This window comes from Medicago truncatula, chromosome 7, assembly GCF_003473485.1.
Source record: "Medicago truncatula cultivar Jemalong A17 chromosome 7, MtrunA17r5.0-ANR, whole genome shotgun sequence".
NCBI classification, from domain to species: Eukaryota; Viridiplantae; Streptophyta; class Magnoliopsida; order Fabales; family Fabaceae; genus Medicago; species Medicago truncatula.
The window spans coordinates 5,176,094-5,203,604 of record NC_053048.1 but is presented as its reverse complement, the minus strand read 5'-3'; the positions used below and the strand labels follow the sequence as shown (position 1 = coordinate 5,203,604).

The window sequence follows — 27,511 nt, the reverse complement described above, 5'->3', positions numbered from 1 at the left end:
ACAACTTTATATCATTACATATCAATTTTTTAATATTAAAAAGGTGTGGATCCCACTTAAGATGGAGGGTCTTAAGTGAGACCCTGGGTCCTATGAGACCTCCGAAAAAATTCTCCCCAATAATAACGGTACATATTAAATATCACATATCAAATGGTTAAGATCTCACCATTAAGGATGATCTTGACTCGTCTATAAATTGAAAGAAAGATTCATTTGCTACATATAACATAATTTCTTTTCTCCAAACAAATTGAAACACGTTTGTTTCCATGGATGAAGAGGTGAAGGTCATACATCAATACCAAGTGAGTCCACCACAAGGTTCTCTTCCATCTTCAATCACAATTCCATTGAGTCACCTTGACCTCCCTTGGTTTCATTGCCCTCATGTGAAAAGAATTTTCTACTACAACTTCCCTCATTCAACACAACACTTCCTTCAAACTTCACTACCAATTCTCAAAAACTCTCTTTCCCTCACTCTCCAACATTTCTTCCCTTTCTCCTCTAAAATAATCTTCCCTCCTAAGCCTCAAACCCCTCACATTCTCTACTCTCAAGGTGATTCCATCTCATTAACAATTTGTGAATCCAAATCAAATTTCAACCACCTCATATCCAATTCACCAAAAGATCTAACAATTGCATTTCCTTTTGTCCCCTTGATTCCTCCACCAAGTATTTTAGAAGATGGCACATCGTGTATCCCAACAATGGCTATTCAAATCACTATTTTTCCAAACTCAGGATTTACTATTTGTATCACTTTTAGACACGAAATTGCTGATGGTAAAGCATTTCATCATTTCATTAAATTTTGGTCTTCACTTTCAAAAGGAAACTTAGAATGTTCTTTTCTTTCATTACCATTACACAAAAGGGAAATCATTCAAGATCCAAAAAACCTTAAACAAAGCATCTTAGAACAACTATGGAATCATCCACCAAAATCATTAGAATCTACTACCTCTACAAATGACCATGCTGCTTCTAGAAACAACATTGTTCGTTATAGATTTAATTTAACACGTCACCAAGTTGAAAATTTGAAGAAATGGGTTGTTACAAAATGTCAAAATATTGGTCTTGAAACATTTCATTTGTCAACCTTTGTTGTTGCATGTTCTTTGTTATGGGTTTGTATTGTAAAGTTAAAATCACTAGAAGATTTCTCAGACAAGGTGAACACTCTAATACTTTATACTTTTTTTTTTTTGGTAGTACGCAAAATTCAATCAATTGATATCACATATTTTTTTTATATAAATTTGAATATAATTTTAGTGTTTGCAAATATATAATCATTACAAATATATCACATATTTTACAAGAACTAAAAACCAAAAAAATAAATTATTTGTAAGAAGCAAAAACATCTTTTAACTTTTTTTTATATTTAATTATTTTTAAGTAAATTAATTTTGAATAAATTTTATCTTACTATATAGTAATATAGATATTGTATTTACACTTGTTTTTTTTTTTCTCTCCATAGGTAATAGATAATTCTCCAACAGACGATGATTATGAGGATATTCATGGTTTTGGATTTCTAATGGATTTGCGTAATCGTTTTGAACTTTCAATTCCTTCCACATATTTTGGAAATTGTTTATCATTTTGTCTTGCAACACTACCAAAGAGGAAGTTAGTGGGAGAAAATGGTATATGTGAAGCAGCAAATATTATTGGAAGAGAAATAAGTTTGAAAGATCCTTTAAAAGAAGATAAAGAGTTTAACAAGTCTTTGAATATGATTCGTGTAATAGGGTCACCAAAGTTTGATGTGTATGAAACTGACTTTGGATTGGGGAAGCCTATTTTAACCGATGTTATCAATAATGATGAATCAAGTGCCTTTTGTCTTTCTGATTCTAAGGATGAATATTGTGGTGTTGAAGTTGCTATGGTGCTAGAAAGAGCTCATGTGAAGAAATTTAGTGACATCTTGGAAGTGCAACTTAGAGACACTGTGATGTAGGACGGTTTCCATATTATTTTCTTAGTATTTTAGCCTAATTTTATTATATGTTTGTTTTGTTTTTGGTTTGTTATTTTTGGTCCATTAGAGTTTGTTATTTTTCGTCCCCATGAGCTTTTGGTAAGGGATAATGCACAATATGTGCAGGGGTCGGGGTTCGAACCCTGGACACCCCACTTATTCATCTTTAAGGTGAATTTCTCTAGCCACTAGGCTACTTGACCAAAAAAAGAGTTTGTTATTTCCCTATTTAAGCTTACCCGTTGTAGCCTAAGAGTCATCTTTTATTCATTCAATAATATTTTAGGGAGTTTTCTCAATTTCTAATGGATTCTAGGACTCTATTTATACAAGTTTGTCACTTTTGCAAATTTATCTCTTTTCAATCTAGGGTTAGCGTTTGCTAGCCAACGTTTCTACTGCAGAAGACATTGTGGATCCTGTTTTCGTATGAAATGTCGTTGGCTAAATTACATTTTTTTTTCTCCTTTTATGTTTCATGATTAATTCCTTAACTTATTTTAAAGGACTAGAGTGAAATTTCAAAATAACTATTCATGATTAATTCCTTAACTTATTTTAAAGGACTATAGTGAAATTTCAAAATAACTAAAAGGATGAAAATTACTTTAGCCAATATTTTATAACTTCTTCTTGTTGTTGTTGTATTTAAAAATATTTTAGGGCTAGATGTTGTTGTTAAAATAATAAAATGTCTATTTTTTAAAAGAAGAAAAAAGATATTTTTGTTTATTATTTGGAGCGGCTAGTGTTGTTATAGTTTATTATAAGAAGTCTTTGTGAATTTAGCTCAGTTGATAAGAACAACGTATAATATATGCAAGGTTCAAACTCCGACCGCCATCAACAAAATGTTTATTGTGAGAGTGTATTTGTATATTTCTAAAGTATTTTTTTTTTTTTTTTTTTAAGATTCTAAAGTATAACTACATGATTGGCGGTGCCTAATTAAAGACAAAGTGTTAGGTGTGAATGAATGCTCATGTTAGAATTTCAATCCTTCCTTAAATGAATGGGACCATTGTCTTGAAGGAGAAAGTCAAAGTAGAAAAGTGAAGCGTCTTTGGTTTTTTTATTTTATTTTTCATTTCATAGAGGGTCTAAATTTGAAAAAAGAGAAAACTACATTGAAATCAAACGTGACCCCTAAAACATCATCAACAAACTGATTATTAAATTGAATCGGACAAGACTCATAAGCTTCATCAATTAATTTGATTTTTATAGCGCTTTGAGGATTGATCCAGGTAAATTTTAATTCATATATACATACTTATCACTTTAAATTAATGTTATTCAATTAAATTGATAAATCTTCATTGTTCACAACACAACCAGATTATGTTTTGTTGGATGGATCATGTAAACATTCATTATTTTTAGCTTCTTAGCCACAAAAGTGTGCCTTGATTTTGTAACTTCAGTACAGTTAGAGCTAGAATATGTCTTAAATTATGATCTAAAATCCAATATAATGAAATGATTTGGAATAAATTATCAATTTCTCTCTAAACTTAATCACTGTATTTTCAATTTTAGAGACAAAATTGATGGATTTTGTGTATTTTTGGAGTTAGTTAAATTGTCAGATTTTATATACTTTAAAACAATTTATTATATTTTAGTTTAGAGATTAAATTAGAAAGATCATTAGTTGATAGATTAAATTAATGGTTTATTCCAATGTTTTGCGTTAAATTACTATTATACAAAATCAATAATATAAACTCAAAAACGCTTAGATGTGATCAAGTCTCTTTTAATTTAACCTTCGAGTCCAGTTGCGGCATTAAACAATATTAAAACTTTTAGGGAGGGATTGTTACAACTTCCCAAAAAATTTATTGACGATAAAAAAAGTACTTGGAAGAGAAGAATACAAGAAATTACAAAAAAAAATTACATTGGTTCGAATGGAACTGTAGCCTTTGATTTTAAGATGCCTTTAGTAAATAACAAAACCGTGAGGGCTCACCTAGACCCAAATCAGACAATACCTCGGAATTTTTAACCTTAAATTTGAAAAATGTTGGGATGTTAAGAACAAATTTATACATAAAAAGTCTAACGAGTTTCTATTATATTATGCATATAGCACTCTTTCTATTTTCAGCTGAATTGTGCTCAAAAGAATCTATTTGTTAAAGATGTGTATTCATGTTTCTGATGCATTTCAGGTAAGGTTAGCAATGAAGATTGAAGGTTGAAAGCTACATAGGTTATATAGTTTATGAAATTAATAATTAACAATAATGTTTCTCAAATATGTGGGTTTCTACCTTTGGATTGGGAAGCATAGGAAGCACAATCCAATAGTAATAGAAGAGTTATGTCATCAATTTTCTCTAGCCAGTATTAAAAAATCAACCAACAACTTTGATAAAAATCGAATAATTGGAAGTGGAAACCTAGGTATAGTGTACAAAGGTTGTCTCCAATATAATGGTATTATTGATTATAATGTCATAATCAAACGAGTTTATCCAATTACAGATAAAAAAATTAAGAGAGTTTAAGAATGAAATTGTGACCATAAAGATGAGAAGATTATTATGATTATAATTCCAATGGTTCTCTCTATAATCATCTTTGTTGTGTACATAATAGTGGCATGAAAATTGAACCTCTTACATGGAAACAAAGGCTAAAAATTTGCATTGGAGCAGCATGTGGAGTACACTATCTTCACACAGGAACAAAACGTACCATTTTTCATTGTGACATTCAACCTCATAAAATTTTATTGGATAGTAACATGGTGCCTAAACTCTCAGATTTTTGGACTTCATTGCAAGGACCTTTGTTTACTGATTCAATGCCGAAACCAAAGTCCATATTAAGTGATAACATTATAGGTATGTACCCTTTTCTCTACCATTGCTTCATTAAGAAAAAAAAATATAACACCATGCCATGATTTCTGGCCAGGCAAAATTGTGATTGGCCAATATGCTTTTTGGGACGGTATTGTGATAAAATTATTCTAGAAATATAACATTTCTCTTTTACAATTGACATATACATCACTAAAATTATAATGTCTCAATTAAACAACCTCTTTTAACATATATCATTAGAAATTGGCATATTAATGAACATAGGGTCTTTCACCTTGGATCTCACATGACCTGAAATTGGCATGAAATGTATGAGTTTTAACATGATACATACATTTTTTATATTTTGTTTTCGATATAGTGTCATTGATGTGTAGAAACTCATGAGTTCAGGTAACGTGGAATGTTCTTATTTCGAAATGTAAATGCAAATAAAAAGACTATTTTAATTGACACATTAGATCATACACAATTGTGAGTGTTTCCTCTGTTTAGCACCATGCTATATAGACACTCATATTGTAGAGCAAATAAATATGGTACTTATAGAAAAGAGTGGTTGCGGAAGCACGCTCTCCCTCTTTACTTTTTTTGAGGTCCCTCTAAATAAACTATATTAAAATAAATAATTTTGTCAAAATTTAATGAGTTAGAGTTATTGGTGAGACCACTTTTCTAATTTTTGGTGAGGCACCGAGTTAGAGAGATTGAATGTTTATTTAAAAAATTGTAAATGTGATGGTATGTAAGGACCCACCCAAAATGGGCGCTTCACTGTGGATGGTTTTACAATAGGAAAATGCTAGAGACCGCGAGAAGCATTTTTCCGAGCGGTTTCCGACATTGCTGGCAAGTTAATAGCCATAGGATTCATAAAAAAATGAAAATAAGAACCTGACCCCCATGTTTTGTGGCCAGCAACCGCTTTTATTGGTTGGAATCTCAATCGTGAGTTCTTCGCTATAATATCTGTCATACCTCAAATTTTGACCACTTTTATCTATTCTTACCCATTTTATTCGTATTTTTAAAGTCGGAAATTTTCGTCGTTTCAGACGAAATTTTGGCAAAGAGGTTACTTTGAAGTACCTCATTTTTTATTCCGAGTCGGACCCTCTTTCCTCTTTTTATTTTCTTTTATTAATTTTAATTTTAAGATTAGTTACTTTTTTTATATTTAATAATTTTTATTTTCCATCTTTTAATTTTATTTTTCTTTACATGATTTAGCTTAATTTGTTTTATTTTATTTCGTATTAGATTTATTTTATTTCTTTTTAATTAATTAGTGTAAAAAAAAAAACAAAGTGTCAATAGGTCCAAAATAAAATGTACAAGGTCTAAATTTTTTTTTTTCAAGTCAAGTGTCAACTTTAACATTCCTTTTTCAAAATTCACCATAATTGTCCATCATTTCCATTAAACCATTTTTCCTTTTTTCATCAACCTCCTCACCTATAAATAGAGCCCTCATTCCACCCAATTTCACACACCAAAAGTTCTCTTGAGTTGTCAAAGAACTTTTCTCTCTTCTCCCTCTTTAGCTTGTGTTGACGAGCTATTCTTTTCTTCTCCCTCTTTTTTCTGTCCCTTCGGAATAAGTCCCTTCGGAAAAGTCCCTTCGGAATTTTGTCCCTTCGGTAGTCCATTTCTTTTATTTTCTTGCATTTTTATTTCTTTTTAGCATTTTTACATTTTATTTTATTTCTATTTAGCATTTTAATTATTGTTATTTATTTTCCAGCAATTAGAATGTATTTAGGTCCAATGTAAATATAAATGAGAAAAGTGTGTGGGTGTGTGTGTCCTTTTATTTCCTTACCGCCTTAGATATATCCAAAAAATGCAAAAAAATTAGATTAGGGATTTTGTGGTGATCCAACGTCACTACAAAAATCCACGCGCTTTTATTTTTATTGCTCCGTTAGTTTAATTTTATTTAATATTCCAAAAAACAACAAAAAACATGCAAATAATCAAAATCCAAAAATAGTTTCTTAATAAACCTTGGTTTGTAACCCAAGTGTTTTTCCTTTTATTTTCTTAATCAAATGCTTAATTGAATTAATATTCATAATAGACTTGATTTCTTTGTAATTAAAATTTGACCAACCTCACCTTATTTTATCTCATGCCTTGAGGTCTCTTATCTCTTCTTAAAACTATTTTCAAAAATTAAAATCAACCTAACCCACCAAAGAAATTCTTTAGGTGAACTACATTGGTTTTGATCCCTTTTCTTTAAGGGTATGTAGGCATGAGATTTTTATCCTTCCAAATCAAATAAAAATAACCAAAAACATACTTCTTCTCCCTCCATTCTTTCACTTAGACTTTTAGGTAATAATTTTCAAATAAGCAATGAACTTAGCACAAGATAAATTAGGTAAGAGGTTCCTACGGAATACCGTAGACGCTTAGGGTGCTAGCACCTTCCCTTCGCGTAACCAACCCCCGAATCCAAAGTCTCGATAAGGGTTTTTACTCATTTTTTTCCCTTCCCACGAATAAAAATTGAGAGTTCAAAGATTGACGATTCAAATCAATTAATGGCTTGATATCCGAAAATCACGAGCACAGAAATGGCGACTTCACTGGGGACGTAGGTCCTATGCGGGTTAAACCCACCTTACTTTCTTTATTTTGTGCTTTATTATTTGTTTATGCTTTGTAAATATTTGCTTACATGTTTACCTTATTACGTGAGGGGTGAGAAAATAAGCTCTACACCCGAGCTTGAGGGAAATATAAGATAGGAGTGGTAGACTCATAGTGGCATACCGAGAGTATACTCGTGTCTTGGCACATGTGAGATAACCACACTTAGCGGAGGAGCTTGAAGTGATATATGTCGGCGTGTGTTTTCACGTTTAGACTTTATTACTCTTAAGTTTCCATTGAAGCTAAGGACCTTTAGTAACCCTTAACCCATCTTGGCCTTTTAGGACGTAGTGCGGTGGCTAACCGGGTGTTTTCTCGGAACTAGTCGACAGGCGATACTACACTCAAATGAGACTTTCCTACGAACGTTGTTGGACCGGGTGTTTTCTCGGTATCCGATAATATTTTGAAGAGGTCGAGGACTTTGGGAACCTTGGTAGAACCCGTGATACAGGTACATTTGAAATCATAGTCCTTACCAAATGGCGTTGTTACCCTTGACTCCAACATTGTGGAACTTACCCTCACCATATATTTTATGAATTTTAGCATAACCATGTATACATGCATTCATTCATAAACAACTTTTCCACCAAAAATTGAAGGACTCTTAGACAAGTTTTTGTAAACATCACGAATAATGACCTTGTAAGAATGAACACCAAGAGATACAACTTTAAAAATCTTAACTAAGCTTTAACTTTTGTTTAGAACTCTTTCCTTGGTTTCGTTCTTACCTTTTGAAAAAGGAATCTATTGCAATATCTTTACAATTTTCAAATGAAATCATGTTCGTCTGCCATGTTTACAATTCACTTGATAAGTCCTTCAAAAAAAAAAAAAAATCTATTTTTGCATAAGCATATCATGCCTCATTTTGCATTCATAGTTTCTAGTATGTGTCTTATCATGTGTCTTTATCTACAAAAGGTCAATCCATCAGTCGACTCGCATCTACAACACTCGAGCAAATCAAAATGGATCATCTTGAACAAGAGAACCACAAGCTTCGTGAAGAGGTGACAACCCTCCGGGCCGAGAATGAGATTTTGAGGAACTTAGTATCTTTGATGACGGTTGCACAGAGACAGCCATTATCTCATCCTATTGTCAGCACTCAGACTCAGACAGTTGCTTCCACTACCCCGATTTCAACGGTGTTTGCTAGTACTCCTCAACATGCTATGCTGGAAGGTTATCTTTGGAGTACACCCTTTGATTCTGGTGAAGTATTCCGTCCCGATGTCTCTAAGGTTCAAGCTCCTTTTGTGCAACTAACAACGCCTATCCCTCAACCGGGTCCTTTGTTCCCTCAATCTGCTATGATTTGTACCACTCAACAGGGCCGTAAACCAATCTATCATTCAGGAAAGGCGGTTGCATACGACCGGACAGCTGAATTGGAAGAAAGGTTTGACAAAATACAATTGGAATTGAAAACTCTTCGTGGGAAAGAACTGTTTGGGAAAAATGCTTATGATCTTTGCTTGGTTCCTGTTATCGCGATTTTCGGGTGTCAAGCCATTAATTAGGCTTGAACCTTTCAATCTTTGATAATCTCTATTTTTTCTTGGGAAGGGCAAAATTGAGAAAAAACCCTTGAAAGATTCTAAGTTCGGGGGTCGCTTTCACTACGGGAAGGTGTTAGGCACCCGCAATGATTATAGAACCTTACAGGAGCCGTTTTCTTAGTTTTATGTCTACGCTTTACTTTTATTGCCTACTTATTAAAAAAGAAGTTTTATTTGAGTGAAGAATGGGGGGAAGAAGATGATTGAGATTTTATTTTTATTTGGCTTGGAAGAGTTTTGACTCCTTGCCTACGTACCCTTTTAAGGGATCAAAACCAATCGTAGTTCGTTCTCAAAAATTGTTTTTGTTTTTGTTGGTTGATTTTAGGTTTGAAAAAGGAATTTTGAAGAATGGAGATGAGAGGCCTCAAGGGCATGAGATTTGGAAAATGTGAGGTGGAATTAGTTATTTTGCAAAATAAAGTCTAAGTATGATTAAAATTCATTAAGATTTTTTTACTTAAGAAAATAAAAGGAAAATGAGGAGTTTTGACTCCTATTTTTTGTAAAAAGGTTTTCAAGTGAGGTTATTCACATTTTTTAGGGAAAATGATTTTTGTCTAAGCATTATAAAACCTAAGCATACATCTAAACATACATTCCCTAATCATGCATCTAGAATATCCATGTGGGGTGTGTGCATGTGTCGGTGCTTGTGTCGGTGTACATCACTTATAGCGTCCATAGTCCTTTACATCGAGTCCTAAATACATGCTATGGTCTTGCGAAAATTTAAAAGATGAATTTAAACTAGCCTAAAGTATTACATCATTTATCATATGAATAAAAGTAAAAAATGGCTAAACTAGTGGAAATAGAAATGGAATGGTGAAATGCTCATGAGATGAATGAAACAAAGGGTGAGATGATTAGTAAAACAAAGCATAGAATAATAGAAGTGCACAAAAAATAATATCGAAAGGAAAGACATAAAAGAAGCAAATAAAGTGGCAAAATGTGTGTGAAAATGGACATAAAACTCTAGCACATGTATGACCCATAATCCCTTTATTTTGGCGTTTTTAGAGGTCTTGCTTTGTGTAAAAAAAATGAAAAAAGGATGGGACATATTTTATGCTAGAATTTATGGCGCACTTTCAAAACATTTTGACACTTTATTCACTAATGAAAATGCATACAAATTGCAAGGTGAAGAGGGAATTAAAATTGATATACAAGAGCAGCAAATTGCACATATAATCAGCAGCAAAATCATCACAAAATTGCACTCCAAGAAGTCATATCACATGCCAACATTTTATGAGAAAATATACCACAAAAATACACATACTTAGATCAAACACAAAATTGATCAAGAAAAATAACACACACATCTTTATCATTTTTTAAACCACTGGAAAATATCACAAAAGTATTAAAATGTGTTAAGAAACCTATAACATTTTTTAGGAATTTTTTAGAGAAAAGATTGAGCATGCAGAGGTTCAATTAGCAAAAAAGCATGGTGCAAACAACACAGAAAAAAGCAAAAAAAAGTACAGAAACCTTAACAGAAACCCAAGCCCAAAACCCATGGATCTGGATGCACAGGGACCGTTGGATTGATCCAAGAATCCAAGACCTAGATCTAAAGGTTGAGAATGAAAGGAGAGAACCAGAAATAAACCGGACCGGTTCAGTGGTTTATATAAAGGCTTTAGGACCGGTTTTTTCCATTTCTTCCTTTCCTTTCTCTCTCTTCTCTCATTCTAGTGAGAGAAGCTCTCACTTCTCTCCTCCCTCTCTCTCGCCGGAAACTGCTTATGGAGGATGATCTTCATCTTCTCCGGTGAGGTTTGTCCCTCCGGCGTGGTGGCCGGCCGCCCAAGGGTGGCGGCGCCGCCGCCGGAGTTGAACAAACTTCTCCGTTTTCGAATTTTTTTACATTTTCAGATATCCTTTTTTGTCCTGAACACGAATATGGCACTAGATTTTACATGCAAGGTTCGAATCAACGTAGATCTGAGTTTTCTTTTCGCGGTTTTGAAATAAACTTTTTCAAGTTTTTTTTTTGATTTTTTTGGTTGGAAACTTTTAAAACTGTACAGATCTGCACTTGATTCGCCTTTGTTGATGTTCTTGAGCAAGAAAGATGAAGTTTGAGTTTTACCTGTGATTTTCGGTTGGAGATTTCGAACAAGTTCTTCGGAAAACTTCGATTTGATTCTGTTTGTTGATTATCTGGCTTGAATCCGAAAATAAATCGGTTCTTCTTCTTCACCGGTTCAATTTCTTCTTCTTTCCCTCTTCTTCTCAGATCCTTCGTGATCGTGCTTGAGTTCGTCACTGACGGTGATGAATTCGCACTGGAATTGCGAAGGGAATGGTTCAATGATGATGGTTCAGTGATGAATCACTGAGAATCGTAAGAAAATCCAAGAAAAAAGGTTGAATTTGGATGAGTTTTGACGAATTTGTGAACTAGGGTTCGTGATTTTTCTCTGTGTTCTTGATGATTTTTGGGTTCTGATCTGTAACTGAAAGGAGAGAGATTGTGATTTCTGTTTGTGATTTGGCGCGTGACTAATGGATCTGTGTGGCACTGTGCTGCTTTTATAGCTGACATGTGTACTTGGTACCCAATAGAAATGTGACACCTGGACCTGCACAGTATTTGATTCAAGGACCTTCCTGCAAAAAAGGAAACTAAAAGGACTAAACTGCAATAATAAAAAAGAAAGACTGAAATGGAATTTTCAAATATTTTGGACTAAAATGCAATTAATAAAAAAAGGTTCTGGACTGAAAAGCAATTTTGGACCTCTTTGAGGACCAAAATGCAAAATAAAAATAAAATTGAAATAAAATTGGTAACCTGACAAAACGTAAAGTGAAACCTAAAATAAAATCAACAAAAGGACTAAAACGAACCAAAAAACTGACATGAGGTATTTCAAAAGACTCAGAGGCAAACACAGGGATCAAAATGGGTTCCACTGCAGGAAATGACCAAAATACCCTTTTTGTATGATTTTTGAAATAAAATGCGAGAAAAGTAATGCAATGATTCAGAGAGTTTTTCAAATGACTTGTAATGCAAGGAAGACATTTTGGATAGCTTTATGCAAGAAAATCATGATTGAACATACTTTGAGACAGAGACATTAAAATATGCAGATGAAACAAAGTAAAGGTTCGGAGTAAAACAACAGCAAATTGACAAATATCAGTGGTAGAAAATAAATTTGAATGAGTATTTTTAGGTCCAAAATCAGGGTATAACAGTTCCCAATGTCGTGATGCCACCCAAGTTCAAAGTCCCTAATTTTGAGAAGTACAAAGGAAACACTTGTCCTAAGCTTCATTTGGTAATGTACCTGAGAAAGATGTCTGCTCAAGTAGGTAATGATGAGCTCCTTATCCACTGTTTCCAAGATAGTTTGACTGGTGCCGCACTAATATGGTATATGGGCCTACACAAGGTTGATATCAAAACTTTCAATGATTTGTGTGAGGCTTTCGTCCATCGATATAACTACAACTTGCATTTGGCCCCAAACAGAAAGGAACTGCAGGCCATGACCATGAATGATAATGAATCTTTCAAAGCTTATGCCCAACGGTGGAGAGACGTCGCTGCACAGGTCCGTCCACCTCTAGAAGAGAAAGAATTTACCGAGATTTTCCTGGAGACTCTGGATCAGTTCTATTATGAGCATATGCTTACAAGTGCATCCGGCAGCTTCGTAAATATGATGACTGTGGGCATGCGTATTGAAGAATGGGTCCGAAAAGGACAATTGGTCAAAGAAAGTGCTCCCACGGATGATTTTGAGTACGAAGATCAGGAAATGAGTGTGGTAGAAAGTCAGCCTCAACAACAGTATCTGGCTTATCACCCTGCTGCCGCTATTATGCCTATCATAAATCTTGTTCAAAACTCGGGTTATCAACCTCAGTTTCAACCATATCAACAACAGTATCAACAACAACCTCGACAACAGGCTCCAAGAACTCAAATTGATCCTATTCCTATGAGGTATGCAAAGTTGTTTCCAAGGTTGCTTGAAAGGAATTTGATCCATACCAAGGCACCTCTCTCGGTGCCAGCAATTTTGCCAGTAGGATATAGGGCTGACCTCTTTTGTGCCTTCCATCAAGGGGCACCTGGTCACGATATTGAAGAATGTTTTGCATTTCAGAAGATAGTTCAGAAATTGATTCGAAAAAACCTCATACCTCTCGAAGAGTTTGAATTTAAGTGTGTCAGTTAATCCGATATCGGATTTTGGTATCTAAGGTTGACACATGAAATGTTTTAGCTGCATTTGGGTCGCTGCTGATGTTTTATTTCTACTACTCTTCTGTTCAATTAATATGTTTGTTTGTTGCTTTATGTTTTTTATATAAAAAAAAAATCCTTTCGTCCCACCCGAGGCGAGAGTGAATTTGTTTAGGGCTTTTTGCTTTATATATTTTCATCATTAATGAAAGGTCGTCTCGATCCCGACTTTGTTTCTATTTTGTACTTTTTCTGGAAAAATGGTAATACAAAAAAAAAAAAAAATCATTTTCTTTAATCATTTCCACATATCTGCATAATCATAATGTTTATATCAATAATCAAATCATGCATTAATAAACCCGTTGAACACTTAAACCCTGTACTCTCTCTCGACTTTGAGTTCCTTGTATCCGAGGCTAAAGAAGAGGATGATGAAGAAGTTTCCACTGAGATTTCTCGCCTACTAGGGCATCTTGGCTGTCGTAGCTGCAAATATAAAGAAAGAATGTCCGGGAGAGGACTTTCATGTACAAAGATTGGCAAGAGATACTACCATCTGCCTTGTAGGGATATTGTACTTCATGCACACTTCAGCAGGGGCAGCCCCCCCGCCATCCCTTAGTATTCAATGTAAAGGCACTGTGCCACATGGAGGTCAGAGTCTTATCAACGGAAGTTCCAATGAAAGCTAAGCTTGATTGAACTTAAAAGTATTATTGCCGGGTGCCATGGACAGTCATATCAAAAGGATAAAGCAAATATTCGACAAAGAAGGCTTGTCCCCGTGAATATCAAGAAAGTGGCTTTGTGCTTAAAAATATGTTACCCAATTCTATAGGCAAATGGATGCCAAATTACAAAAAATGGTGGTAAACTTGTATGTCCTGTAGATACCGATGCAGTCAAGAAATACTTTGTTAGAATGAAAAAGCTCGATAAGTCGCAAACCTGAAAAGGCGGCTTAGGCAAAAAAGAGCGTCTTGATGGACTGAAAACCCGAAAGGGCGGTCGATGCAAAAGTTAGAGACATATAAAAAAAAATGATGATTATCCTGATAGGTTGAAACCCGCAAGGGCTATCTATGCAAAAGTGAAGGATTATGACAAAGTAGCTGCATCGGGTCGGACATGACTCACCTGGGGCATTTCAGCCGTCAAAAGACCTTCGACTCATGGCAAGGTAATTGCATCAAATCAGATATGATTCATCTGGGGCATCTTAACTGTTAAAGGGCTTCCGATCTGAAGCGTTTGCAAATCAAAGACTCAGTACAGTGGAATTCAAGGTTGGTAACGGAAACAGTGGTTATTGTGTTCAATGTACCTTTTCCATATAATTACCATCTTCCAAACTTTTAAAATTCGTGGAACCACGCCTTTGGCAGGCCACCACTCCATTTACATTAACGTGAGCTTGTGCCCATTTATTTGAAATTCTCATCTATTCTGTTTGCAAATTTTTCTTCTATTTTTGATGTTAATACCTAAAGAAAAAAAAAAAAATCTTTTAAAAAAACTTTTTTTCATGTCTTCTGAAAAACATAAACAACAGGTACATCTTCTTTGAACTTATGAGTAGGTGAAACATACATCAACATCCGTCTCAAGGACAGTTAAACTCTGCAAGGTTGGCATGACCAAAAGCTGTGAGATGACCTCTGTCAAAAAAAAAAAAAAATAAATACAAAAAAAGAAAAGCTCGCTAAGTCGAAAACCCTAAAGGGCGGCTTAAGCCAAAAACGAGCGTCCCGGTGGATTGAGAACCCGAAAAGGCAGTCCAGGCAAAAATTAGGGGCATACAAAAGAAAGACAATATTCCTGGTGGATCGAAAACCCGAAAGGGCGGTCCAGGCAAAAGTTAGGGATTTTCAAAAAAACAATATATACAAAAAAAATGAAATGAAAAAATGGAAAAGACAGAGGCATCACAGTTCCAATGGGCCAAACAGAAGAATACACCTTGAGTTTGGTTTACAAATGGCGACTTCTGCCAAAACATGGGTTGATATCCTTCTAGTGGTTTGATGAATGGCGACTTCTGCCTGCGGTTTGATAAATGAGTTTTACCCTTTCAGTGGTTTGATTAACATGCATTACTCCCAAGAAAGGGAGATTTCTGCCAGTTGTTTGATTAAAGAGCTTTTACCTCTTCAGTGTATTGATTATTGAGCTTCCTCTCATTAGTGATTTGATATCGGGCTTTACCCCGTCAGTGATTTGTTTCATCTCCGGTAATACTATCCCCAATGAAGATTGCCGAGTGTTTGTACTGCAATGTCAGTCCACCTTCCATCTTACTTGTCTAGTCTTGTCAGCTTCACTTGTTGTATAGAGTCGTCTAAATCATACATTCATACAGTCATATATTCATGTACTCATACATTCATTCATTTCATATATACATATTCATGCATATAAACATTCTTGCACATATAACTTGCATACAAATACCATCTATACATGATTGCATTAATTGCCTTGTGTCTTATTTCATTTGTATCTCACAAAACTGTCGTCTCCAATGTGTCTGAACCAGAGAGGTCACATGTAGTCTTGTTTGGTCATATTCCTTCAGTTCGGTCTTCACATACCTTTTGAAGTCGCCAGGTTAATACCCTGCCAATACCTTTGAATACCTTTTGGACCAGGTTAATCCTCTGCCAATGTCTTTTGTACCTTTTGGACCAGGTTAATCACCTGCCAATATCATTTCTACCTTTTGGACCAGGTTAATCCCCTATCTTTTGTACCCATCATGTCTTTACTTTCGCCACTCGTCAGCCAATCATGTCTTTACTTTCGCCACTCGTTGGCTAATCATGTCTTCACCTTTACCTTGAAGCAATGTTAATAAATATTATCATTTATATTCCAGTCGTTTCAAGCTATCTCACATCAATCATAAGCATTACCTATCATTTCTTTCCCCAGTGATATCTATCAGTTTTTCCCCAGTCAATGTATTTTTGTCGTCCTTGCATTCATACTTGCATCGCAAACATTCATACCAGTATATTCATAAGCATAGCATTCTTAGCATTTGAACTGTTCAAAATTGGTGTACTTAGTATTTAAGTCTCTTCGACCCGTTGATTTAAAAATTTCATTGTTTTAAATCTCCGTGACGGAGAAACTTAAATAGGGGCATCTGTCATACCCCAAATTTTGACCACTTTTATCTATTCTTACCCATTTTATTCGTATTTTTAAAGTCGGAAATTTTCGTCGTTTCAGACGAAATTTTGGCAAAGAGGTTACTTTGAAGTACCTCATTTTTTATTCCGAGTCGGACCCTCTTTCCTCTTTTTATTTTCTTTTATTAATTTTAATTTTAAGATTAGTTACTTTTTTTATATTTAATAATTTTTATTTTCCATCTTTTAATTTTATTTTTCTTTACATCATTTAGCTTAATTTGTTTTATTTTATTTCGTATTAGATTTATTTTATTTCTTTTTAATTAATTAGTGTAAAAAAAAAACAAAGTGTCAATAGGTCCAAAATAAAATGTACAAGGTCTAAATTTTTTTTTTTCAAGTCAAGTGTCAACTTTAACATTCCTTTTTCAAAATTCACCATAATTGTCCATCATTTCCATTAAACCATTTTTCCTTTTTTCATCAACCTCCTCACCTATAAATAGAGCCCTCATTCCACCCAATTTCACACACCAAAAGTTCTCTTGAGTTGTCAAAGAACTTTTCTCTCTTCTCCCTCTTTAGCTTGTGTTGACGAGCTATTCTTTTCTTCTCCCTCTTTTTTCTGTCCCTTCGGAATAAGTCCCTTCGGAATTTTGTCCCTTCGGTAGTCCATTTCTTTTATTTTCTTGCATTTTTATTTCTTTTTAGCATTTTTACATTTTATTTTATTTCTATTTAGCATTTTAATTATTGTTATTTATTTTCCAGCAATTAGAATGTATTTAGGTCCAATGTAAATATAAATGAGAAAAGTGTGTGGGTGTGTGTGTCCTTTTATTTCCTTACCGCCTTAGATATATCCAAAAAAATGCAAAAAAATTAGATTAGGGATTTTGTGGTGATCCAACGTCACTACAAAAATCCACGCGCTTTTATTTTTATTGCTCCGTTAGTTTAATTTTATTTAATATTCCAAAAAACAACAAAAAACATGCAAATAATCAAAATCCAAAAATAGTTTCTTAATAAACCTTGGTTTGTAACCCAAGTGTTTTTCCTTTTATTTTCTTAATCAAATGCTTAATTGAATTAATATTCATAATAGACTTGATTTCTTTGTAATTAAAATTTGACCAACCTCACCTTATTTTATCTCATGCCTTGAGGTCTCTTATCTCTTCTTAAAACTATTTTCAAAAATTAAAATCAACCTAACCCACCAAAGAAATTCTTTAGGTGAACTACATTGGTTTTGATCCCTTTTCTTTAAGGGTATGTAGGCATGGGATTTTTATCCTTCCAAATCAAATAAAAATAACCAAAAACATACTTCTTCTCCCTCCATTCTTTCACTTAGACTTTTAGGTAATAATTTTCAAATAAGCAATGAACTTAGCACAAGATAAATTAGGTAAGAGGTTCCTACGGAATACCGTAGACGCTTAGGGTGCTAGCACCTTCCCTTCGCGTAACCAACCCCCGAATCCAAAGTCTCGATAAGGGTTTTTACTCATTTTTTTCCCTTCCCACGAATAAAAATTGAGAGTTCAAAGATTGACGATTCAAATCAATTAATGGCTTGATATCCGAAAATCACGAGCACAATATCCTTCGGGATATATAGCATTTCTCTTTACAATATTAGGTATGTAACTATTATTGGTGTGTCAAGTGTAAGTTAGAAATATAATATTGAATGGAAAAGTGAATATTTGAATACAAATAATAACTACATAATGTTTTATAGTTTTAGATGAAGATAAAATGTCAAATCCATTGGTGTGGTTGTCCAAAAGCCTAATGTATTGATTTTCCATAGACTATGCTCATGAGTCATGACCAAACAATTGTGAATTCATAAAGTAAATTTCAGAAACTATTTTGAGTGGTGTCCATAATTATGAGGTGAGGGCTAAGTTGTATATTGACTTAAATAATTGATACTTGCTCTCATATATAGGTTCATATGGTTACGTGGCCCCAGAGATTTTAGAAAACAATAAAGTAACAGATAAGTGTGACGTTTACTCCTTTGGTAATATTCTACTAGAAGTGGTATGCTTGGAAAAGTTAGAAAATGTTGAGACAAAGGTTCCCAATAGAAGAGAATATTGATGAGTATCTCAAAGGAAGCATTGCACCAAATTGTTGGGAAGTATTTGTAGATGTGACAAAAAGATGTTTACAATAATATGATCCAAATGAACGACCAATTAACAATGGGTGAAGTGGAGGTGCAACTTGAGTTTACTTCAGGAAAATGCAGATTGTAGCAAAAACACCAATGTTGATGATGATCATTATAAACTATTATCTACAACCATTATTGATGACTAATGGAATCCATTTGTTAATGTTTTTTCTACCTTCTATTGTTGGAAGGGAGAGTTTATAGTGATCAATTAAAACAATAGGCACTTGTTTTCGTTTATTGTTCTTTGTGCGCTCTTTGTACGCCTTGTGCAAGAAGTTGCGAGTATTAATAAATTTTGCATTAAAAAAATAATCTCTATACCATAAAGGTTTGGAAGTATCTCGAACAAAACTCGGATAAATATATCCATCTCTAGAGTTTTATCTAAATGCAAATATGAAGCTTAGAATCTTTTTTTTTTGAAGAATAAAAAATGAAATATATTAACAACGGCGATGAACTCTCGATAGCACAAGATGAAGCTTAGAATCTTAAATATTATTTATACAGAATTTATATGTTTTTTTTGATTTTTTTTTTTATATTTTCCTATACCAGGAGAAACACTTGTGTGGCCAAACCTTTAATAAAAATTATTTGGGCACTCAAACAAATAAAAATATGTAAAAGAAAAAAGAACGAAATGATATCTATTTTTAAAATAATTATGTGATGTGTATTTTTGTGCGTGACTAAATTTTTTTTTTGAACAGGCAAAAATGAGATATATTAATACGAACACCGTAATTGTTACCGCACAAGGTGTGCCTAACAATTACAAAAATGTCAGAGTCTAAACAAAAATTACAAACAAATCAATCAATACCCAGACATAAAAGTGGGCTCGACCACCACTGATGAGTGCCAAAACTAAATACAACATTACTAGCCTTTAGCCACCACAACGAAGTTAACTTCACTTTATCGAGCAATTGAGGCACTGTACTTTGACTATTTCTAAAAAGCCTATCATTCCTTTCATTCCACACCACCGTGACACAAAGCAACCAAATCAAGTGGAAGAAAGACCGTCGCCCTCTCGAACAACCTGCATATTGTATAAATTGCACAAAGTGATCTGAAGTTGATTGAGAGTCGACACCTACCACTCCTAACCAATGCCGCACCATCGGCCATAATGCACCAAAAGTTGCACAAGACAAAAACAAATGAGTAACATCTTCGACAATCCCACATCCAGCAACGCATAACCGCTCCTCCCCAGATAGAATGCCACGAGTTGCCAAATTAAGTTTTGTAGGTAACCGATCCCTCAGTAGTCGCCAAGCAAGGATAGATACTTTGAGAGGGACCTGTTTATGCCAAATTAAGTCCATACTATGGTGTAACTGGGGCTGCTCCTGTGATGTCAGCATATCATAGACTCCACGTACTGAATACCCATCAGCTTGATTAGGTAACCAGAGCCATCTATCTAACACTGAATCCTGCAAAGAAATTGTTAGTAACAAAGCCCTACACTCCTCTACCACCTCCTCCTCCCAAGCCCACAACCGCCTACGCCACCGCAACGCCTCCCCGCCCACATCCACCCCCAGCAGGAACATATTCCTAACTGAGATTGAATTGTGAACAAACAAGCCAAAAAGGCGCGGAAACCGGACACAAAGAGGAACATCTCCACACCAACAATCACGCCAAAAATTAGTATCTGCCCCATCTCCCACTCTCCTCCTAACACAAGACCCAAACCATCCCTCTCCACCCTCACCTATCCCATCTCTAATCCTCACAATCTCCCTCCACCACGAAGAACAACTCCGGCCCCCATCCTCCAAACCGCCATCCTCCACACCATACCTAGCCACTAACACCTTTCTCCACAAAGCATCCCTCTCCAACAACAACCTCCAACACCATTTACCTAACAAAGCAATGTTAAACTCCCTCAGCCTCTTAACCCCCAACCCTCCAAACTCCTTCCTCATACTCAAAGTATCCCATCTAACCCAAGATATTTTTCTTTTTTCCTCACCCCCTCCCCAAAAAAATTTATTAAACAAAGATTCAATGGAAGAGATTATACCTGTCGGAGCTTTGAAGAAGGAAAGTGCATAGACAGGGAGAGCAGTCAGGACCGACTTTAGTAGAATCAAACGACCACCGAAAGATAGGAACCGACTTTGCCAACCAGACAATCTAGATTTAATACGATCCACCACAGGTTCCCAAAACAAAAGACGACGCGGATCGCCCCTAATCGAGAGCCCCAAATAGAGAAACGGGATTTTGCCTACTTTGCACCCCAACACAGAAGCCGCTTCTGACAACCACGAATCATTAATATTAACCCCTACCAGAGAACTCTTATGAAAATTAACTTTCAAACCCGACATAGCTTCAAACAAAACTAGACCAGCCCTCAACGCCCGCACATTAGCCCAGCTTTTGTTCCCAATAAGAAGTGTATCATCAGCGAACTGTAAATGAGACACCACCACCGAATTCTCTCTCCCCACTCTATACCCCGTAAACAGATCTGTATCTACCAACGCTTTCATCAACACATTCAAACCCTCTGCTGCCAATAAAAATAAGAAAGGAGATAGAGGATCACCCTGACGTAATCCCCGTTCAAGAGAAAACTCATCAGTAGGACTTCCATTCACCAGAACTGAGGCAGTAGCAGTCCCAACACATTCTCTAATCCACTTTCGCCACACCGTCGGGAACGCCATACTCCCCATCACCTCATCAAGGTACCCCCAATCAACCGAATCATACGCCTTTTCAAAATTCACTTTGAACAACAAAAGGTCTTTCTTAGATCTCCTTGCCTCATCAACCACCTCATTCGCAATCAAGATACCATCAAGAATTTGTCTATCCTTCACAAAAGCAGACTGAGTTTCAGACACAACACTCCCAATAACCTGCCTCAACCTGTTTGCTAGAATTTTCGCCAAAATTTTGTACAAACTCCCCACGAAAGAAATAGGGCGATACTCATTCAACGATTGAGGGCTAGCAACTTTAGGAATAAGGGCGATGAATGTAGAATTTATGCCTTTCGTTAACTTCCCATTCCTATGGAATTCGGTCACAAAGCGCACAAGCTCTGTTTTCATCTCAGGCCAAAAAGACTTAAAAAAACCCAAGTGGATCCCATCAGGGCCCGGGCTCTTGAAACTATCACAATCCCACACTGCCGCCTTGATCTCATCCTCAGAAAAGGGTTTAACCAACCCGCCCCTCTCTAAAAGAGAGATTTTCCTAAACTGAAGGTGACCCACACTCGGTCGCTCCAATCTTGGACTAAGAAAATGATTTTTAAAATGCGTAAACACAGCTTGACGAACAGGTTGAACACCCTCTACCATAACCCCATCCACCAAAATCGAAGACAACGAATTCATTCTCCTCCTTGCAGCCAAAACAGAGTGAAAAAACTTTGAATTAGCATCTCCATCCCGGAGCCAGTTTAAACGAGACTGCTGCCAACAAATACTTGTATTAAGACGGGATAGAGAGTGAATATCCGTCGAAATACCCCGAAGCTCACTGATTTCGTCCTCTGACAGTTCCTCATCCTCCCCTTTACCGTCTAAGAGCGCTTGTCTGTTCTTTAACTCGCCAATCTTTGAAGGTAAATTATGAGTATTCGAGACATGCCAATCTTTAAGAGCCACTTTTAAAAGTTTCAATTTTTCTTTGAGTACATGACCACCCCACCCAGACACCTGAAGCGAACCCCACTTTTCACGAACAAAATCATCATAGCCAGGCATATCTTGCCAACACTTCAACAGACGCACCGGTCTCGGACCCCAATTCTCTTCATCTACAGACAAAACTATAGGACAGTGATCAGATAAACCTCGTAAATGTGCCACCTGAATGCAGTTCGGCCACACCAGACACCATTCTTCAGAAAGCAAGAACCTATCCAATCTACTCATCGAACGACCATCCCCCTTAAACCAAGTAAACTTCCTCCCACATAAAGGTAAATCAATCAAAACTCTATCTTCAATAAAATCATTAAAAGGTGCACAATCATCCACCAACTGAGAACCTCTAACCGAACGCCTTTCTTCGACTGACCGCACAGTGTTGAAATCCCCACAAACACAAACCTTGTTATTCCCTAAAGAAAGCAACCTCGCTGACAGTAAATTCCACAACACTTGTTGAGCACTCCTATTACAAGGGGCATACACATTAAAAATATAAAAGTCCTCATTAGTCTTAACAAACCTTCCATGAATCATCAGAAAGTGCGCACTACGAACGGTGTACCAAACCTCCACTTCCGACTTATCCCAAATCGTAACCAAACCACCCGATGCCCCCACAGACGGGCTATAAGAATAGTCATGATTCGTAGGACCCCAAACCAAAGTACAGAAAAACTCATCAACAACCTCCATCTTAGTTTCTTGAATACACAACACAAATGGCTTCTTTTCCCGCACTAACTCCTTAACTTCCCTACGCTTTTCCATCCCTCCTAAACCCCGAACATTCCACGACACAATCCTCATTACAAACACCCTCCCCCCACCACCCAAACATTCAACGCCTACTTAGCACCACTCCCTCCCTCACCACTTCTCTTGGACACCTTCTTACTGTCTCCTTTCTTAGCAAGCGTTCCAAACATATTATGAATATCCCCTTGAAAATGCAGCCCCACAGCCTTCCCTATTCCCCACACATCCTCTGCCGCCTCCTTCTCCTTCCCATGTAACACCACCCAATTATTCCACTCTTGGTTAACCGAGGCAGAAGAAGAAGTTTCAACTGAGTTACCCTGCGGGGCATCTACGTTAATAGACTGTTTTTTCTTACAAGTTCTCTTCTTCAAGGTACGTAAAACAGCTTTGCGGTCTTTACTAGACAGCCGCGCCACCTTTTTCAAGGTGTGTACTGTATGCCGCAATTCACCACCTATTTTCCTACGTTTTGTCGCATCCTCTCCTTCCCGACTTTTGAGCACTTTTCTTTTCCCCACCTTTAGAAACTTTCTTTTAGCGGAGAAAATAATTCCTGCATCTCCATGATGGTCCTTCACCCATTCTGAACTCCACGGCCCCGATAACACCTTCTTACCTTCAAACGGAGGTCCGGAGACGGCCTTAACATTCCTACCAACTTCTGACGCTAAACCATTTTTTGTAACGTGAACATCCTCCCCTACAACATCCACATCTTCTTGATTAACTAAATTGACCACACAGACTTTTTGTAGCATTTCCCCATCAAGACTCGCCACCTTCTCAACACCTAAATCCGGGCGCTCCACCACAGGAACATTAGAATGATGTGATATTGCACACTCCCCATTAACTGATGACGTTCCCATCCCCTCATATGCCAAAATCACACGATCAGACCCTTCATCCACACCGTCCCTCAGCGCAACTGTATTCTCCAAATCTTCCACCTCTAACTCTTTCACCATTTCATCAACCACCAAATCAATATTTTTACTTGCGTCCGGATCACGAAACAATTCCTCATTATCCGACTGAGAAAGCTGCTCATCCTCTTCTTCAAAAAGGCAAGCATCCTCCCCATCATCCCCTCCTCGATCTTCGACTATCTTAATATCCACCAACTGACCATCTATCACAAGGCGGTCAACACAAGAAATAGTCTCTAGGGATGACGTAGAAATCAAGACTCGAGCATAATCAAATCTTAGTCTTTCCAACGTCACTTCGTCCGTACGCAAATAAGATCCACAGTCCATCACACATAATTTAAAAAAATCCTCCCTCCAAGCGTGAATAGGGATTCCATACAGTCTCACCCACGCACCCCGACGAAAAGGTACCACTTCCTTATCCCACCGGACGGCATTCCTAAAAAAATGATCAAAAAAATCTTTCGCTTCCCGAAGCATGACCAAAACATCTATCTCCGACTTGCTTCTCAAGAAAACTCTATCCGCACCCAAAGGAATTATTTCAAGGTTAACGAACCCAGCATCAGCAATCCGATTTTGAATCACCGTAATCACCTCCCCATTCACGACATTAGCCAAAACACCTGATCGGGCCCACCTTAAGTCATCCGCATTCGATCGAAACATCCGAACCCTCTTCTTAGCAGCTGGTAATTGTTTTTCCACCACAGCTAGTTCAGCCCCCGACAAGTCCCGCGACATTTGACCTGTCGTGACCTCAGCTACACCTTCATCCCTTCCTAGTCCATGTTTACCTTTTCCATCTCGGATCGTCACAACCACATCCCCGACCCGAACCACTTTAACGCAACCCTCAGTCGCCGCATCCTTTAACACATCCTTACACCCATTTCCATTCCATAAACTTTTGTCTACTCTCTTCAATAGGTCGGGTCCACTACCTTCGTTTGACGTCCCTTCATTAACAATCCTAATCTCTCCTCCGTCATTACCTTTCTTTAGGCACACGTCACCTCCTACTTCCTCGTCAACATTAAACCTAGACCCTTCAACCTCACCACCTCGATCAAAACGCGCTAACTTCGCCCTAACACGATAACTACCAAAGCAAACAGCATTCACAGCATGTAACAATTTACCAACATCACGAACCTTAGAAAAACGGACAAAACCAAACAATACCCCATTCACATTCCTTCTACGTGGAACGACTACATCCTCAAGAATTCCACAAACTTCAAAACCCTTACGTAAATAGAAAATAGATAATTGCGGAGGAAAGTTGGTAAAATAAAATGTTACGAACCGTTTGTACCGAGAAACGGCCTGCTGCTCACCTCCCCGACTGCTGTCCGCGCTTCCCTCTTCCTCTTCCCCAACCTCGCGCTCATGCTGCTGTCGCATACCACCACCACAAGCGCTGCTCACTCCTCTCTCGCTACCTGCACCTGGACCACGTACACGCACCTGCTCCTCACCTTCTCCTTCCGCCGCTGTTCGTATCCTGCCATAGCTGCTATGTGAATGACGCGCATGCTGCACCACCGGTTCCCTAAAGAGTCCTCGCCGCTTCTGCACAAGCCACCCATCAGAATCCATAAACCTAGATTGCCTGTGACCATAGCCTCTCCTTCCTTCAATCTGTCTGAACCTGCTGTCATTCCAGTCCCTGTCGCTACTGTCCTGTCTGAGTGCTTTCCTTCGTCGTCGACTCACGACAAGCCAATCCTCCCTCTCCCCCCCTTTGTGTGGCACCCTGCTTGGATCCCTTCCCCCCCTAGTGAACCGCCCTTCCGACGCAGAGGGCCGCCGGCGCGGTGGTGCACCTCTCTCTCCTAGTCTAACGCGCTCTCTCATCCCTAACCCTAGGAGCGCTTTTTTTTTTATAAAAATAGCAATACAAAACCTAATTATTTAAATTTGTGCGTGACTAAATGATTTTTTATTTAGAAATGTGACCATACAATTATTTTTCGTAAGATTTGAAGTGAATTTATTGGAACTTTACAAGTTTATAAGATTTGAAAGTGCCCAATAATTTTTTTGCTAAAATTAAAGGTTACAAGCATGACTGAACAAAGATAATAAATAAATTATAAAATTTTGATCATGAAAAATAAAATTGATACAATTTATGAATCTTTTTTGAAGGAATACAATTTATGAATCTGTTAACACGAAAGTGGTTCTAACTTTATATGTTCATCTAAGTAGCAATTCATCATATTTGAAGTTGTATTATTAATCCTATGTGAATTAGCATCATATTTTTTTTATAACGACAAAATTTTATTAATAATGAAGTCTCTACACAAGACAATAGAGAGAAAACTGAAAAACAACATATCAAAACACATTGTATATAAACATAACTCATAAAAGAAAGATTAAATTACATTTTTGGTCCTCTAACTATTTAATTGGTATCGAATTGGTCCTCTAACTAAAAATTGAATTATTTCGGTCCTCTAAGTTTCTCACCGTTACTATATTCAGTCCTTTCTGTTAGTTTTATTCAAATAAACGTTAGAATTTGTGTTATGTAAGTCCTCTCATTTCATACCTTTCCTTTTGTCACTGCACATATAATTTGAGTAATAATTTGTTATGAATGATATAATGCTCACCTTATTAGAGCTTTTATGCAGGAGGGGCAACAATGTTTATGGCTGAATCAGTTGTGTCCTTTACAATTGAAAGGATTGCTGACCTCCTAATTGAAGAGGCCAGTTTGTTGAGTGGGGTATGTTGGAACATTGATGTGATGTTGGATGAAAAATTGAAAGATTAAACACCAAGTAATTATACTTTGATATAATGTTGTGTGAATTGAAAAAATAGAGTGTGGGGGTCCCGCATAAAATAGAACACACACATTAGTAGTGTTTAAATTGTGGTATTTAATTTTAAATACTTGATAGTGATAAAAATAATAGTAATTATTATTTTATCTGAGAATATCACTTTCCATAAATTTAGTTTATGGTGGTTGTGATAAGAATAATAATTTAATTATTATTATATTTCATTCATTCAAATCCAATAGTTTGTTACCTCCACTTTTGTGGATTTGTTTCTTTTGATCCTATCCACAAGTGTTGTTGAACTGATTAATGGATAAAACTCCATTTTAATCTTATCCATTAGAGTAATTGTTGTCGCAATTTTTGCTAAAACAGTTACAGAATCTCTATATAAATAGAGGACTCCACTCAGTTCAAAAAACACACCAAAGAGTTTCATTGAGTTGTCGGGAACTCTTTCTCTCTTCTCCCTTTCTTGACTTGTGTTGACGAATCTTTCTTCTCTTCATCTCCTTTTTTCTATCCCTTCAGATAAGAGTGTTCTTAAGACCATAGTCCCTTTTTCGGTTTAATGTCCCTTCGAAATTAAGAATGGTCTTAAAAACATAGTCCCTTCGATAAATGTCTCTTCAGGATAAAGAGTACTTTTAAGATCATAGTCCCTATTTGGAATAACAATGTC

General features: G+C 36.4%; 3 protein-coding genes across 4 annotated transcripts; all 3 read left to right on the top strand.

The window, feature by feature from the left end:
- The first annotated feature begins 235 nt into the window (after window positions 1-235).
- LOC25497590 (coumaroyl-CoA:anthocyanidin 3-O-glucoside-6''-O-coumaroyltransferase 1) lies at window positions 236-2,394 on the top strand. The gene is made up of 2 exons (XM_013592206.3): window positions 236-1,184; window positions 1,499-2,394. The coding sequence occupies exons 1-2, from the start codon at window positions 273-275 to the stop codon at window positions 1,982-1,984; spliced, it is 1,398 nt and encodes a 465-aa protein (XP_013447660.1). The 5' UTR covers window positions 236-272; the 3' UTR covers window positions 1,985-2,394.
- Window positions 2,395-3,062: 668 nt separating this feature from the next.
- LOC25497589 (probable receptor-like protein kinase At2g21480) lies at window positions 3,063-18,640 on the top strand. 2 transcript variants are annotated; one of them, XR_005642861.1, is made up of 4 exons: window positions 3,063-3,252; window positions 4,613-4,707; window positions 4,780-4,860; window positions 18,400-18,640. XR_005642861.1 is itself a non-coding variant. In XM_039827261.1 (3 exons), exons 1-3 carry the CDS (start codon window positions 4,617-4,619, stop codon window positions 18,552-18,554), a joined length of 327 nt encoding a protein of 108 aa, XP_039683195.1. In that variant the 5' UTR covers window positions 4,530-4,616; the 3' UTR covers window positions 18,555-18,640. The 2 variants fall into 2 exon arrangements, 1 of the variants encoding a protein (XP_039683195.1); XM_039827261.1 differs by lacking the exon at window positions 3,063-3,252 and having other exon boundaries at window positions 4,530-4,707.
- On the top strand, window positions 8,358-14,272 carry LOC120576792 (uncharacterized). The gene is made up of 2 exons (XM_039827259.1): window positions 8,358-8,994; window positions 12,300-14,272. Exons 1-2 carry the CDS (start codon window positions 8,481-8,483, stop codon window positions 13,286-13,288), a joined length of 1,503 nt encoding a protein of 500 aa, XP_039683193.1. The 5' UTR covers window positions 8,358-8,480; the 3' UTR covers window positions 13,289-14,272.
- Window positions 18,641-27,511: the final 8,871 nt, after the last annotated feature.